This window comes from Macrotis lagotis, chromosome X, assembly GCF_037893015.1.
Source record: "Macrotis lagotis isolate mMagLag1 chromosome X, bilby.v1.9.chrom.fasta, whole genome shotgun sequence".
NCBI lineage: Eukaryota > Metazoa > Chordata > Mammalia > Peramelemorphia > Peramelidae > Macrotis > Macrotis lagotis.
The window spans coordinates 504,266,723-504,283,948 of NC_133666.1; the positions used below are offsets into that span (position 1 = coordinate 504,266,723).

General features: G+C 34.9%; 1 protein-coding gene across 1 annotated transcript in view; it reads right to left on the reverse strand.

Annotated features, from left to right (window-relative positions):
• The window catches only part of LOC141499312 (F-actin-uncapping protein LRRC16A), a 201,563-nt gene that overhangs the window by 168,176 nt on the left and 16,161 nt on the right, over positions 1-17,226 (reverse strand). The window contains exons 4-7 of the mRNA XM_074202092.1: positions 12,189-12,310; positions 3,070-3,167; positions 2,658-2,728; positions 2,144-2,217 (exon numbers count right to left, since the gene is read on the reverse strand). Of these exons, the coding sequence (XP_074058193.1) occupies positions 2,144-2,217; positions 2,658-2,728; positions 3,070-3,167; positions 12,189-12,310 (365 nt within the window). The remainder of the gene's footprint in view (positions 1-2,143; positions 2,218-2,657; positions 2,729-3,069; positions 3,168-12,188; positions 12,311-17,226) is intronic.

The window sequence follows — 17,226 nt, forward strand, 5'->3', positions numbered from 1 at the left end:
CTGAAACAAGCAACAATGATAACCACCTGGATAACTACATTTTTGGTTTAGTTAAATGGAGGGAGTGACTCTCCTGACAGAACAAGTTTGTATGAGAATAATCTGATAACAAAGGAAGGGATTTGTCTTGGCAGAGTTCAGATAGTAGGCAAGAAACAGTCTTTTCTTTCAATGATGAAGCAGGGTTTAGCAATTACCAACCATTTCTCTAGACCAGGTATCCTTAACTTGGGGTTGTGAGGTCATGAACTTGTAGATAAACAAATTCATAAGTGTGATAAGTGTGTGTATACACACACACATGCATATAAACATGCACATACATGAAACTACATATACATACACATTTACAAATTTATTTCTCTGTAACTAGTTTCCTTTGTAATCCTAAATCTTTTTATTGAGGCATTTAAAAATATTCTTCTGAGAAAGAGTCACAGCAAACTGCCATGAAAGAAATAAAGGTTAAGAAATTTCTCTTCAGACTAAGTAGCAGAGGCTACTCCCAGGATTTCCTCCCATCATTTTCATGAGAGTGAAAATATGTTGTGTAAAGTGTTGGACCCAGATTAAAATGTAATTGGAAGGGTGGACAGAGCACTTGTCCTGGAGGCAGGAGAACCTGAGATCAAATCTGGCCTCAGACACTGGATACTTAGTGGCTGAGTGACCCTGGGCAAGTCACTTAACCCTAACTGCTTCTCCCCTTTCCCCTGGCAAAATGTAACTAGGAGGTAACTAGGTAACATAGTGAATAAAGACTAGTACTGGAGTCAGTAAGACCTCAGTTCAAATGCAGCCTTAAATACATATTAGCTATGCAACACTTGGCAAGTCACTTTAACCCCAATTGCCCCCCAAAAAAATATAATTGGAAATTTAAAAAAAATACAATACAACATATATAATGTTAATTTGTGATTTTTCTAAGACAAGACATAGCACAAGCGATTTGTTCCTATTTGATTTTGAGACCTCTGGAGAAAGAATCTGAATTAAAGAAGAATTGCATTCAAATCCTACCTCAGAAGCTTCTTAGCTATGTCACAGTTTCCAATCTAAAAAGGAGTCAGAGATGAACACCTACTTGCAAACCAGAAAGCATTATGCAATTTCTAGGTATTTTAAATGTACCAGATCCTCAAACTAGTTCATAAGTGTCTGCATCTAAATTTAAATTTGGGGTTTTCTTGATTCCAAGTCCAGGAACCCATCCACTTCAACACTAATTGCCATAACATGGCTGGAGAAAAGAATAGCATCTTTAAGCTAACATCACTGGTTAAAAGTAATGTGGACTAACCCTAGAGCCAAGGCATCACTTATAATGCAGATATCTTGGAACATACAGTGCTATCTACAACTTTGAGCTCCAAACTATGGTAACACACCCCTCTACCATAAATAGGTCAGCTGTTACCAAGTAAGAATGGAATTTGGGGTTTAGGGCAGTATGTATGTATGAGTGTTTACATACATACAATCACACACAGAGACATGCACATACAACCTTGGAAAATTATTTCATTAGGTTCCTTCAAAAGGGAAAATTAGTCCTAAAATTTAAGCTATTAGTTGCCATTACTCTGTACTGTTTCATTAATTATAAAGAAGTTATTCATTTTTTTCCTTTTTTTCCTTTTTTTTAGTTTTTTTTTTTTTTTTGGCAAGGCAATGGGGTTAAGTGGCTTGCCCAAGGCCACACAGCTAGGTAATTATTAAGTGTCTGAGGCCAGATTTGAACTCAGGTACTCCTGATTCAAGGGCTGGTGCTCTATCCACTGTGTCACCTAGCCTCCCCTAAAGTTGCTCATTTTTAAGAACTTACTACCTGGGATAATTGTATGATGGGTAAATTAAAAAAAAAAAAAAACAACCATAGACACACCTTCCAATAGCATGAAACTAATATATAACTGAATGAGTAAAGAGTCTGTACATTATCACAAAAAGCAATTTAAGTGAACATCCCACTTAAAAGAAAATTGAACCTTTGTAAAGCTTTTGATTCCCAAAGGCAATGCTTATGGTAGTCCAAGGACTAACCTGAAGACACTATCCTATAAGAATGGGCCTCCAAATATGAACTAGTAGAGAAATGCAACCATGGAAAACAATTTGGGGATAAATTAAGATAACTCACCTGTGATCAAGATGGCTAAAGTCTTGCAAATTCAGTTCCCGAGTGTCTTGTGTTAGATAAATAGTATCCACATCCTATAAGAAATATATCTTGCTCACATATATAGTTCATATGTATAATAAGGGAAACAAAAATTCTTAATAGAAATGAAGTTTGAAAAAGGGACAAGGGATTTACCTTCAGTTCAAGTGGGTAATCAACCCTAGGACATTTGAAAAGCCTTACATTACACAGTATGAGGAAAAGATGCCTTCAGCAGGTAATATAAGGGAAAAGGCAGTTAAGGAAATAGATACTTAACCTTCTCTTTAGAATTAGAGTCTTAACTCTTGAGTCATGGACTCATTTGGCAATCTGGACTATTTCTCAGAATAATCTTTTTTAATGATAAAATAAAGAAAATCAGGAAAATCATCTGTGTCAAAAATAAAATTATCATTTTTTTCAAACCACAAGTTCACAGAATCTAGGTAAGAACCTCGCTTTAGATAAAAATTTGGAAAGATGGACTCACCCACTGTACTTCTTCCCTGTATGGAAATCCAAGCCAGTCACAAACACAGGCATACATCTGAGAAAATCCTCCTAAAACAGTCAATTGAAGTACTAGTGAAAAATCATGATTTCATTGTCATTAAACAATACATTTAAAAATATTTTAAATCTTAAACATTTAAAGAGGTTTCTGACGTTTAGAAACTTTTAGACTAGGAAAACAGAGTAAAGTTAATGCCACATATGTCAACATAAATACACAGTGGGTTGCCATGAGGCTTAAATATCCACCAATCAAGGGTCCACACTCTGAGTAACTTCAGGTTAAAACTAATTGCACCTTTACAGCAACCTGCTAGGAATAGAATTCAACTTTGTGGCATGAAGAATTCTACCTAAGATTAATATTTCAGATTTGAATGCCTGCTTACCACAAGGGCCTAGTTCCGCTACAGTCTGACTGTCCCACAGTGCCTGGAGATTAGTAAGTCTTTCAGAGGGCTCCATAGCAACTTTTTTCATTATTCTCCTAAAAGACAAAGTTAAAGAATATAATAAGCCAAATTTCCCAAACAATATGTTCTTTAAAAAGAGTCATCTTTCACCAACAGGATGACAAAGAATAAAAAATACAGCATATGAATAATGAAAACCTTTTTCATTTAGATATGTATAAATGTGACTATCCACTTAAAATTATAGTGTAATTTTCTTCTTTCCCTCTCTTGTTTTCATCTGTTCTTTCTTTGTTATTTCCTAACAGACTGCTTGCCTTTTTTCTCATTAGAAGATACAATTTCACTATTAAATATCATCATCATCATCATCATGATAAGAAGTGCATCTGAAGCTTATAGAATGGTTACTATTTCACAGGCTTTCAAATATTAGGTGGTTCCAAATCATTACCTCATTTGATCCTCACCAACAACCCTAGGAGATGATAGAAACTGTTACTACTCCCATTTTACAGATTAGAAAATAGAATCAAATAGAGGCAAAGTGTCTTGCCAAAGATAACACAGTTAATAAATGCCTGAGGTCAGATTTAATCTCTGAATCCTTCTTGAATCCAGCTCCAAGGCTCTCCCACTATATTATCTAACCTGAAAGAAATACAGTATTCTATTTTACAGTTACTTTGACACTTTGTGGTTTTTCTTGTTTTTTAGGTCTCCTATTTTCGTCTATTTATTTCCCTCATCTTCTTTTTAACCTAAATCTTACTCCTAATATCAGTGGAAGCATGCATATTGCTAATTATTTTTTGCTGTTATTCTCTTTATAAAATACTTGTCTTCAAGGGCTTGAACTTAATAATTAAATGTGGTAAATAGCATACTTTTTTAGGTTACAGTGCAGTTTTCCTGCAGTATGACTCAATTTTTGCTTATACTTTCAATATGCTTGACTTAATTGACCATAGGAACTATAACAAGTCATTTATATTTGATAGTCTGAAGTAGTTTTCATACTTAAACTCAATGCAGTGCTAGGGAGTTAACTTTATGTTTTTCATAAGAACTATTATTATATATTACTTTACACAAGTTAGAGGTAATATGTGTGAAAAGAGGTTAAAAGGAATCAGACTAAATAGAAGTTTATTTGAATTTTACATAGTATTATGAAGACACATGGCATTCCCCAATTTTTAAATGATCAAAGGATTTAAAAAGTTGGTTTTTTGTTTTTGTTTTCTGTAAGCAATGGCATTAAGTGTCTTGCCCAATGTCACACAGCTAAGTATCAAGTGTCTAAGGTCGAATTTGAACTCAAGTCCACCTGACTACAGGATCAGTGCTCTATTCACTGTACCACATAGGTGTCCTTTAAAAAGTTTTTAAAAGAATATTTGTAAAACTTAACATTTCCTTATTTCTGACCAGGTTACACAACTTTGGAACTTCCCAATCTTCTCCACTATACTCCAAAGAAACTCCTCATCGGGAAATAATCATCATCCTGAAAGATTCCATCAACCTCACACCCTATTACTATCCTCTACCCTCTGATTGGAGAACTCAAAAATCTCCACTGACAGAGTGGGCTCAGAATAGACATCTCGTTCCCCACCAGGCTCTACTACTCTAGTCTCCTATGCCTTCACCCCCCCCCTTTTTTTTAGTTTTTTTGCAAGGTGAATGGGGTTAACTGGCTTGCCCAAGGCCATACAGCTAGGTAATTATTAAGGGTCTGAGACAGGACTTGAACCCAGGTACTCCTGACTCCAGGGCCCGTGCTTTATCCACTGTGCCACCTAGCCACCCCTACCTTCCCCCTTTTGGACTTCATTTTTGTGCACTGTCCTCTGATTATGATCTTGAGGGTAGAGGTAATCTTTTCCATTTTTATATCAATGTTCTCAGATAGGCATGGTGTCTGATCCCATAACAGGCATTTTAAAATGTTTATTGACTGTGGAATTAAAGGTCTTTTACTATCTCTTTTCCCTTAGACTTTTTTTAGGGTTTTTTTTTTTTAGCAAGGCAAATGGGGTTCAGTGGCTTGCCCAAGGCCACACAGCTAGGTGATGCTGAGGATGGATTTGAACTCAGGTACTCCTGACTCCAGGGCTGGTGCTCTATCCACTGCGCCACCAAGCCACCCCCTCCCTTAGACTTTTAAGAAGATTAATCTATAGGAAAGGATTTATAGATTTTTTTCAGTCAATGTAGTGACAAGAGAGAGCAGTTAGGTGATGCAGTGGATAGACAGCCAGGCTTGGAATCAGGAAGACTCATCTTTGTGAATTCAAATCTGGACTATATGACCTTGAGCCTGTCACTTAAACCTTTTTGGCTCAGTTCCCTCAACTGTAAAATGAGCTGGAAAAGGAAATAGCAAACTACACCAGGATCTTGGCCAAGAAAACTCCAACTGGGATCACAAAGAGTTGGGATAACTGAAAATGACAATAACAAAGTGACAAGAGATGTTCTGTTATGGCCTTCAAAAGAATTTTTTTTTTTTGCATTATAGTAAGTGAAAACAACATAACTGTAGTTCTTGGAGACTTAGAATTATCTATTTAGGGCCTAAGTCTAAATAATTGAGAGATTATCCTGCTTATGGGTTTCTATTTTTCTATATTCCTCTTGCTACAGGGTACAGTGGATATGAAACAGGTTTGGAGTCAGGAGACCTGGCTTTAAATTCTACCTCCACCACTTATTACTCTACTTGAACGAGTCATATGACCTCTAGGGTCTTATTCTTTCTCATCTTTAAGACAAAGGATTTCAAAGATTCTGTCACCTGACATATACCTCAAGGAAGCCAAAGACAGAATAGAAGGTTTCATTGAGGTTAAACTATCCACCACTCTGGGTATTAGCACACACACACACACACACACACAAAAAACACAGTGGAAATTTCCACAGATTGTAGAATGACTAAATAAATAATAAGATATGTTACTATACTGGATAATCATTTTGTAATATGTAATAATAAATATAGAGTATTCTGATAAATACAGGGAGACATAAGAATTGTTACAGAGTAGAGGAAATTAAAAAAAGAAGAGAAATACATGACTACAATACTGTGGATGAAGAGAACACTAACAGTCAATATTTAGTGTTAAGTTCTGCAAAACACTTTACAAATAATATCTCATATTGTCAAAGCTATCCTGAGAAGTCAGAGTTACTATTAAATGGATTTTTTTAGATGAGGAAACTGAGTTGGATAAAGGTTAAGTAAACTGTTTCAGGGTCACATATCTGGTAAGTTCCTGGAACTGGCTGAGAACAGGTCTGGTGCTCTCTACTCAAAGCAAACCCTACTGTTATGTAATTATAATGATCAATATTGAACCTGAAGAAAAGTTGAGAAAATATACTACTAGCCTTGTCCTGGAAAGGTAAGAACCATGGATGCAGACTCACTATTTCAGATGGTTTTTGTCTGTTTCTTGTTGATGGTGATAGTATGGTTTTAAAAGGGAAAGTTAGTTGTATAGAAATGATTGCTTTAACTATCAGACTGCCTTCTGTGGGGGATGAGGGAAGAGAAGAGAGATCAGGGAAAAAAAACTGTAAAATTCAATAAAAATAAAAATAATTAAAAAAGAGAAATGATTGCTATAGCAATGTAACTTTTAAAACAAAAATAAAATAAAGAGGGAGCAGAATTAAAGTGTGCTCAAGGCACTGTTTTTTTTATGTCTATGGTTATTTCATTGTTCATTAGTGTGTACCAAAGGCTAACAAACAGTAAGAAAAAAAAACGCTAGAGGCAGAAAACTGGCCTAAGTATCTTTGGGCAAGTCACAACTTCTCTGAGCCTCAAATTTCTCAGATGAATAAAGCAAGTATTGAACAATTGGAAAAAAGAAAGTAAAGAAAGAATAAAATGTAGTCTGACTTGTTATAGCTGCTTGTAGCTCTTAAGCGATATGATAGGAATTAGAACAACTTGAAATATCTGTTATCTTGTACTCTTAATATTCTAGGTTGGAAATAACTGCATCACATTATAATATTAAAAGTACACACTATTTGAGATCATTTATAAATGTGACAGATTCTGTTATTTTTGCAAAATGCAAGATTGATGTCTTCCACATTAGTAGCTTCAATATAAAGAATCTAAGGAACACAAAAGGACCATGGTTATCTACTCCTACTAATCTCTGGACAAACTATCTAATGCCTTTGACCTCCACTACATTTATGTGATGTGGTCTACTTTCCAGGAGATTTTATATGTATATATATATACATATATACACATATATATATATATATATATATATATATATATATATATATATATATATATATATAGAGAGAGAGAGAGAGAGAGAGAGAGAGAGAGAGAGAGAGATGATGGGACTGTATGCAGACATTGCCAGTGTTACAGAGGCTACCAAACTGAAAGTCTACAGAGCTGTTTGTGTTGACCTCACCATTATCTGCCTATGAAACCTGGCACCAGCACCAGGAAATTGAATCGCTTCCTTTTAATGGTCTTAAGAAGATCACCTGGCAAAAGAATGTTCTGGACAATGAAGTCCTTTCTCAAGGTAAGCTGCTAAGCATTCAAACTCTACTGCAGAAAGTCTAACTCTGATGAGCTTTATTCCAGTGCCAAATGTAAGTCTGTCCACAGACTATTTTCCAGAGAGCTCACATAAGACCAGCACTCACAAAGAGGTCAGAAGAGACTCTCAAGGTCTTTGATATCAATTGCAAGACTTGAGAGACATTGGCACAGGACCACACAGTGTGACATGGCTGCATCCAAGAAGGTGCTGTAGTCTACAAGGGAAGCAGAATTCCAGAAACTCAAAAGAAATGAGAGACAAACAAATTTAGAGACATCTCCACTCCAGATGTTCATATGGACTAGTAGCACCTACAGTTAGATACATAATGATGTCATTTTGGCCATCTTTGAGAATGAAGGACAACAACTAGTGTATGAAATAAACTGAAACTTCTGAGAATCCCAAGTAGATTCTCTTTTCATCCCACCCTGCTGCTTCTCTCATCTCCTCAATAAAGCAGAGAGTCATACTATGCTTTCTTAACACCAAGACCACTCAAAAAGTGAAAACCATAACCAATCACTCGGGAATGAACAGTTAGAGTGATTTTGTTTCCCTGCTGAGTATGGTCAATAACTTTACTTCAATTCAGGAGGCATTATGATAAACTTGCAATCTAGAAAAACTAGGGAAGTAATTCTGCTTTTTTTAATGGAGAATTCCTTTACAAAAAAATATTTAATACACAAAAACAGAAGAAAAAAAGAAAAATTTTAATGCAGAGTAGACTACTATATAGTTTACACATTACTGAATGAGCATTAATAAAGTCAGTTTCCATGCTGAGTGTTCTCTACACGGAGAAATCACAGGTCCAAACAAACAAAAAAAAATGACAACAATCATAAAAGGGTGTTGCCATTAAAAAACAATGAAAATAATAACAAGGATGGAGATAGGAACTAGAATTATAGAATAAAGGACTTTCCAGGTTAAGAATATTATGTCAGCACCTTATAGTCAGAAAAGAAGACTAGGAGACATAGTGAATAGAGGGCAGGAACTGCAGTCAGAAAGAATGGAATTTAGAAAAGTTATTTAACTACTATATAACTCACTTTCTTCATCTGTAAAATCGGGAGAATAAGAGGAACCTAACTTATAGGTTGTGAGAATCAAGATTCAAATATATGCTTCAAATCTGGCCTCAAGCACCTGACACTACTTACTAGCTATATGACCCTGGACAAGTCACATAACCATAACTGCCTTACAGTAGGAAGAGAGGAAGGAAGGCAGGGAGGGGAGGGAGGGATAAAAAAGGAAGAAAAGAAAGAAGAAAAAGAGTTAATATATGTAAAGTACATTGCTAGTTACTGTTGTTTTTATTAAGGACCATATAATCATTATATTTCAGAGACAGAACTCAAACCCAAGCTCTTTGGATAACAAGGGCAGTTCTCTATCCATTATAGCAGGATGCCTCTTAATTGGCAGGAATACTTAGAAGCAAGTAGAAGAGGTGGGAGGGTAGGGGTATGAATGGGGGTAGGATGAGGGTTGACATTTATAAAGCTTTAAGGTTCTTTTTTTACAAATTTATTATATAATTTATATTAAGAATAATAGAGTAGATTTCTGTAGTTGGCAAAAGTTCAATGATTTAGCTCACAGATGATACACATATAGGATAATATTTAGTGATGATGATTGTTACTCTTCCAAGATGGAGTGATGATAGTGGGGCTGGGGGGAAAGATCTATAGAGAATGCTAATTTCTTCATCTAAAATGAAGGACTTAGACTAAATGTTTATCTCAAGGGTTGCTTTTATCTTTAAAGTCTATTCTTTTATATTTAGGAATATAAGCATTACAACTCAACAAATATTTCCATTTCATGACTGTGTGTCCTTGTGGTTGTGAGTACACTTGGTCACTGTTAAACATTTATCCTAATAAAATGTGAATCCATAATTTTTCTCACAATGCTCTTTTTTCCTACTCAGACTTGACCTACCCATCTCAAGTCCAAGACCCCTCAAGAAGTCTTCCTTTTCTGTTTCAGCCTTCATTTTCTCTGTGGCTGTCCCTTATAATTTGCTATAGCATTCTGAGGGCACCACAGTATTTAACACTTAATTATATCCTATTTTCTCTTATTTTAGGGGGTTGATTTTTCTTCCTCAATTCAAAAGTACAATAGGAATCAAGTCTTATAGTTCTGTGAGTAAACAAGGTGATGCAGGAAATAGAGTGCAAGACAAAGTCAGAAAGAATCAAGTTCACATCTTATGAAAGAGGCTCTGTGACTCCTATGTAAATCATTTAATCCCTCTTATATGTTTCCTCATATATAAAATGGGAATAATAGTAGCATCTATCACAAATAGTTGCTGGAAGATCAAATGAAATAATATTTGTAAAGCATTTTATAAAAACTAAACATTGTAATTACTACTTATTATTACTATTGTTTTCCTATTTCCATATTTCCTAGTAAAGTTCCAGTCAAAGATCCAATAAACACTAGTTATCTGACTGATTAAAGACAAGGATTTTGCTCAAGGATTAAATGAAAGGCACAAATTAAAATATTAATTTCATCCAAATTTCTCTTAAAGCAAAATCAAGTATGAAAAACTAATGTAATCAATCCTTTAAAAAAAAAACCACAATTAAACTTTAATTTTTTTCCCTATATCATAAAAAAATTTTCAGATGGTGTCATGAGGCATGTGACATCTGTTTAAAGTTAAGGGTGCTGTAAGGACATTCCAAATAAGGATGTGATTAACATGGGTGAAACTTGCTAATTTATCAGGCATTTTAAAAAGGAGCACACTGTAAGGAAGTGTATTTAAAGTCCAGAAATGTGGAAAGTTACATTACTAAAAGTGATTAAAGAAAACTCATTTCCCAGTATTCCTGACATTAAGGAAGGTTGCAAAGTTCCAAAGCCATTATAAACTCCCTCCTCACCTTGCCAACTACACCCACACTAACAGAAATGTGTCTAATTGGAAGCCAGGGACTGCTCATTTTTACATGATTCCAAGGAAGGCCCCCATCTCTCACCTCACATTGCACTGAAAAGACAGTTCACAGTTTGCAGAAGGAAGGGAAGGGGAATCCCTTCATCTTCAGGCACCCAAAAACTTCAGAAAACAACAAGGAAGGGAAAAGAAAGATAGCAGTGTACAACTATGAAGCTCACAGCTCCTGCTCTCCCTTCTTGTCTCTTCAAAAGGTTGTGTTGATACAAGACAAAAGGGATCTAAGATGGCATTTTAATCCTAAATTAAATGCATCAAAAAATTGTGATTAGAGGGATCCCTTTCACCCCCAACACTGTCCTGAGAAGTGCCAATCAAAGTGGCTATGTATGGAAGAAGCTCAGAAATGGGCTGAACTAAGTTGAAGTAATTCAAAGAATAAATGAAAACAATACATAATAGGAGAATTACAAACAAGGCAAAACAGTCTCTTTTCTAAAGGACCTCATACTCTAAATTGGAGACCATAACCCATAAAACAAAGTACAACTTAAGGTCAATGGAAAAGCCCAAGAGAATAGTAGTAGGACAAAGGGTAATGTGTGCGTGCGTGCGTGCGTGCGTGCGTGTGTGTGTGTGTGTGTACTTTAGTAAAAGAAGTGGAAAGGGGGATGAAGGGGGGAGGAGATGGAGGGAAAGAGAAGGGAGGGAGGGAGAGAAATCCATAGCTCCCACCTGGTTTCTCAATCACACTCTGATGCTCAACCAATCCTCAATGATTGAGGATCACCATAAGGTGAGAATGGGTACTTTGTACATATTCTTTCCTGAACAATCCAGAAGAAGCTGAACATTGTTAAAAGTAGAATTTAGGAGACTGGATGGGAAATGAGAATTCCAGGATATGTTTTAGCATAAACCATCCCTTGCATTATCCTTCCCTAATTTATATAACTGTACTGTTAGTAGGAAATAATGCCAAATGATGAATTCTACCACCCAGAAGTCAGTCCAATTAAAAATATATACAGAGAAATATGGGCATACAAGCTGATAGAATTTAAGAAGATTAGAGAAAAGGAAGAAAAGAGGTTGGCTTTCCTAGTTTGCTATCAAGTAACATCTTAAACTAAAAGAATTAATTCAGGGCTTCTCTCACATATTGAATTCTGTTCCTGGAACACCATTAGTGCACATGAAGGGAAACTTTATCAGAGAATAAGGTGCACTTATATTAAGGAGGCTTCAGTATTTATGATTTGACCATAAGTCAAAGTAATGAGAAACCATATTCCTTCTTCCATCTTGCTTAGATCCTCTCTGAAGCTTTAGGGCTAACATTGAAAGAAAGCACTAACATAAAATAATATAGTCTAAATTAGGACTATTGAACTATTGATTTTGAAGGAAAGGAAAATGCTTATGGGAAAAAACAAGGTGGAGAAATGGAAGGAAAGCATTTTCTGGATGGAAGAGAGAAATAAGAACTTTCCTCTCCTTAACCTTGATAAAGAATCATGTCCATGATCTTGGTGCTATCCCAAAAGGGTACTTACACTGGTGAGAGACCAGGGAATATCTTTCGCAGACAGGTACCAATGTGTGCCAGCACATCATTCACATCTTCAGATGATGCCATCTTCATGGAAAGGCTGCATTTTTCAGTTTCAACAATCAGCTACATGAAACAGAAATTTAGAAATTACACCTGAAATCCTATTTTATTAGTGAATGAAATGCTTTCATGTTGTTTTGTTTAAACAAATAAAAGCATAATTTGCAATGATCACCCAGATATACAAGCTGAAGTCAGTATAAAACTAGACTATGGACTAGTTTTGGAGGGACTTTGATGACTATGAAGGAGAGAGTGAAGTTGATGACTGCACAGCTCAACATCACTTTCATGATGTCATCGGTCCTCTTCCCAAAAACAATGTAAAAAACAAACAAATAAACAAACCCTGAAACCAGCAAGCAAAGCATCTCAGTGAGCTATTCACTAGCCTGAGAGTCAAGAGAACTAAATTTGAATCCCACTCTTTAACTGCGTCACTATCCATGAATCTATGAGCAAATCACACCTTCTGATCCTGAAAGTAGGTTGGATTAGATGATGAACTCTTACCCAGGAGTCCATGGCCAATTTAAATAATCTGTAGACAGACTGAAGAGGAAAATATAATACAATAAACATACCATGTTTTAGCACTGTATTAAGGTGTTGGAGAAGAGATTTTATCAGACAACCAAAGGGATCCATGATACAAAAATAGTAAGAATTCTTACATTAGCTGATCTCCAAGTTCACTTTATACTGGAATTGAGGAATTTTGCATTTATTGCCAGATAAGAAATTTACTTCCCAAAGGGTTTTAAAAACCATGCCTATAACCTCTCTGATGACAGGAACTTCTATTACTAATGTAGTTTTATATAACTGCATGTGGGCACTGAGAAGTCTAAAGATTAGTTCAACATCACCAAGAACATATTAGGGTAATACATAGGACATATTTTTAATGGCTCATAAAATTAATAACTTGATACAATATTTAAGATTTCTCAAAGTGAATGAAGGGGAGATCTAACTAGACTGCAGAGGTTCATCTAGCTTTTGTTGAGAGAGCAAAAGTGGTCTGTTACTTGAGAAACTAATGGCAGAAACCCTAAAATTCTTTATAAGAATAAAAAGCGAACACAGTGTCCAAAAAAAAAAAAGACTAAGTAACTCAGAAAATGTTGCCTTTAAACTGAAAACCCTGCCAAATTAATTATGGATTAAGAAAGGGCAGAGAGGAAATTATCATTCTAAAACCTAACTATTTAATAGAGCCAAGAGTTAACTACAGAAGTTCTCCTACTCTTCTGCTGCTTTTTTTTAAATTAAATTATATAATGACGTACAGATATTTGCTTATAGTTAGCTTAAGTGAAAGTCACTGTGTCCCTGTTACACTAGGCATGTTACAATCACAATTCAGTGCTCTAAAAATTACATCTACACTTTACTAAATACTTATTACATTTATCCAGGCTACAGTTTTAATTTGACTAACTAGTAATTAGCTTATTTTAATCCCACTTTATCTGAAAGCTTAATTGTTGTTAATTGTGAAGGATTACATTGAGTAAATGGAGAGAAAGACTATTATAGGAAGAGTAAATTGAGGTAATCAACTATAAAACATTTTATGAAGAATGGATTCATACAGTCTAGGAAACATTGCACTACTCTTTTAAAAAAGCAGAGAGCATATGAAAAAGAACAAAAATTGCAACTAATAAAACTGTACTAAATCTTTTTTGTGAGGAAAAGTAATAAACCCTGCCTCTCAAATTCTGTACTCTTTGTCTCTAGTCCTTTTCTTATTTCAACTGAGGAGGAACTAGTCTTGATAGATTATTAGTTTCATTTTGATATTGGAATATTTATTAAGTGCCTACTATGTTTTAATGCTTTACTGTAATGTCTTTACTAAAGGTCTCATTCAGCTCTAAACATACATCATGGTCAAGAGGTAAATTCTTGAAGATTATCTCCAAGGAACATGAGTTCTGACATATCTTAGAAAGAAAGCATCACCTACTGATACTAATAACCTAAAGAATACCTCACTTAAGTTTGAAAGGGACTTATCACCAGGTTGGTTGCATGGTGTCATTTTTTGACAGGTTTGAATCTGTATCCATGGAAAGATAGTCTACACCAATGAAATTGCAAATACCCAATCATTTCAAAGGAATGAATCAAATGAAGGATGCTATGTGAGGTTTGAAGGCTATTAAGAAAAAATTCCTTGCTCTGAAGGATCAAACAAACCTATTAGAGTAATTCAGATAATCACCAAAGAGTATGACATAAGGTACAATATAAAGCCAGAGGAAGAAATCCAGGTCAAATGGTGTAGAGTCATTAAATAGCCAATAAATAGAGATAGAACATATTTATCTTGGAGATGAGTGATTTGAACCAAGTCATTTTAATATTTAAAGGAGACAAAAAGGAAAACATTCCCAGCCCTAATGAACTTAGACTTTACTGGAAAAAAAGATATGCAGACAAGTAAATAAAAAGTGCATGAAAAGGAAATACATAATAATGGAGGGATGGGGAAACTTGGTTTGAAAGGAGGTAAAGGGGTGGGGTTGATAAAGGGCTTTAGAAGTTGAAGAGAAAAGCTTTTCTTTAATCCTAAAGGCAACAAAGAACCACTGGAACTTTTCCAACAGGTAAGGGACATGCTGGATATTAATGGAAGAGAAAGTTCTCAAAAGGCAGAGAAATGGAAGGAGGGAATGATAATAAAAATCTCTAGAAGTCCACAGGGAAAGGAAAAATTGAATAAGATCAGGAAACAGGTAGTAGTTTGGTTTAGCAGGAATATAGAATGAGTAAAAATATGAAATACAGCTGGAGACAGAGGCTTGCACCAGATAAGAGAAAGTCTTAAATGCCAGGATAAGGAGTCTGTGCTTTATAAAAATATAGGCAATAATCACCAAAGGTTCCTGGAAAAGAGAATAATATGATTAGACCCATGTATTAGGAAGTCTATTTTAGTAGCATTGTGGAGCATGGATTGAAAGCAGGCATTAATGCTGCCTGAGATAATAGTTAAAAAGCTACTACAATAGTCCAGAGAAAGATAATGATGACAATGTGAGTGGAAAGGAGGGATTGGATACTAGATGTTTCAAATACATAATTAGAATCTGATGGCATGACAGGGATAAGAGAAAGATGGAAGTGTCAAATTCTATTGTTTATAGCCTGAGTAACTAGGAGGTCAATAATATAATTAACAGAAACAATAAAGCTGGAAAGAAGGACATGTTTTATTTTTCTGTTGTTATGTTTTTAAAACAGATACACGAGATTGCTCCTTTTAAATCTAATACACTACAAACAAAACCAAAGATATACTCTAAGATATCTCATTGAGAATTTAAGTCAATTTCAATTTTCCATACTTGTTGGTAGAATCAACTGACAATTTTAAAAGACAGATTTTTCTATTAAAACATAAATTTGAAGATTTATGGGAGGTTTTCCCATTCTAACAGATGTTGTCATAGTTCATTAACCAATATCTCTTGATGATACACTAGGTTGTGAATCCTTGCATTTAAGAAGACTATACATTACTACACCCCATGTAAATGGAATAGGCCAATATTACTTCAATCTATATGGTATATTTCACAAACCAAAACATCTAACCTGGAAAAATTAAATTATATTAATATATAATACCTTGGAATCTATATACTGGTGTATATATATACACATACCACTTTCAAATCCTGTCAGAATCTCTACCATGTTCTAACATAAACTCTCCAAGAAAAATCTTTCCCAAGGGGCTGGTAGTTTTTCTCCAAGTCTTTGAAAATTTCATAGGGACCAATATAGGACTTGAGCTAACAGCAGCTGTCTCTCAATCTCATTATCTGTCCAGCTCACTAACTTTTCTGCTTTCCTATTATCCCCCATTCACACACATCCCTCTTTCATGTTAAAAGCTCTATATCTGGAAGTAATGACAAAGCAGATTAACTAAAGATGGGAAGATTGGAGTTAGGGAGGAGTCACTGTTCTACTCAAATTTTTGCAAGAGATATAAAAATTAGCCTGCTTGGCTTCAGAAGGCAAAACATAAACAAATAGAAGCTGTCAATGGGCAGATTTTGATTCAAAATAAGAAGGATCATTGTATATGAAAATGGAATGGCCCAACTATTGAGGTAGGGAGTTTTCACTATCAGCAGATATGTTTAAACTGAGGTTTGCCAAACTGCTTGCAAGGAATTTTATGATGGCCATTCATGATTTTAGGTATGAAACCTAATATCAGTGTAACTATCACTTTAGCTCTCAATTTATAACTGTAAAATGAGGACACTGGAACAAATTAGATCAAAATTTCCTTCAAGTTCTAAAGTCCATAATCCTATTTAATATCTGAGATTTCTTTCCTTTCTAGAATTCACTTTATGCTGTAGTCATTTCAGAATCAGTGCTTTTATAAACAGAAAAAGAGACTAGAGGAGAAAAGCAAAAGGATTTATAGTCACAAATACTAAATTTAAAATGAATGCCTCAGCTCTAACAGAAGAAATAAAAAATATTCATTAGAACTAGAGAGGATCTCTGTGTAGCAAGAATTCTGTACTTGGAATCAAAGACCTGAATTCAAAATCTGCTTCAGTCCTTTATCAGCTGGGTCAGCCTCAGCTTCCTCAACAACCTTATGAGGTTGTTGTCAGAAACAAATGAGAGAGCGTATGTAAAATACAGTGAAAACCTTAAAGTACTATATTAAGTTTATTGTTATTATTAATACTCAAACTCCATATTCCATAGATGAGGAAAATAAATCCCAGAGATGCTATATAATTTGCTAACTGATCATACAATAAGCAATTTATTCAGGACCAGGACCCCAGTACTCTTTTGTTTTGTGGCATGAAGCACAAGAAAAGAGTGTAGTAATGTTATCACAAGGGATATTTTCATTACTATAACATCTTCAAAAGTGAACCAACACAAATCTGCTGTTTATTTTCAAGCAAAATCAAAACCATCAGTTA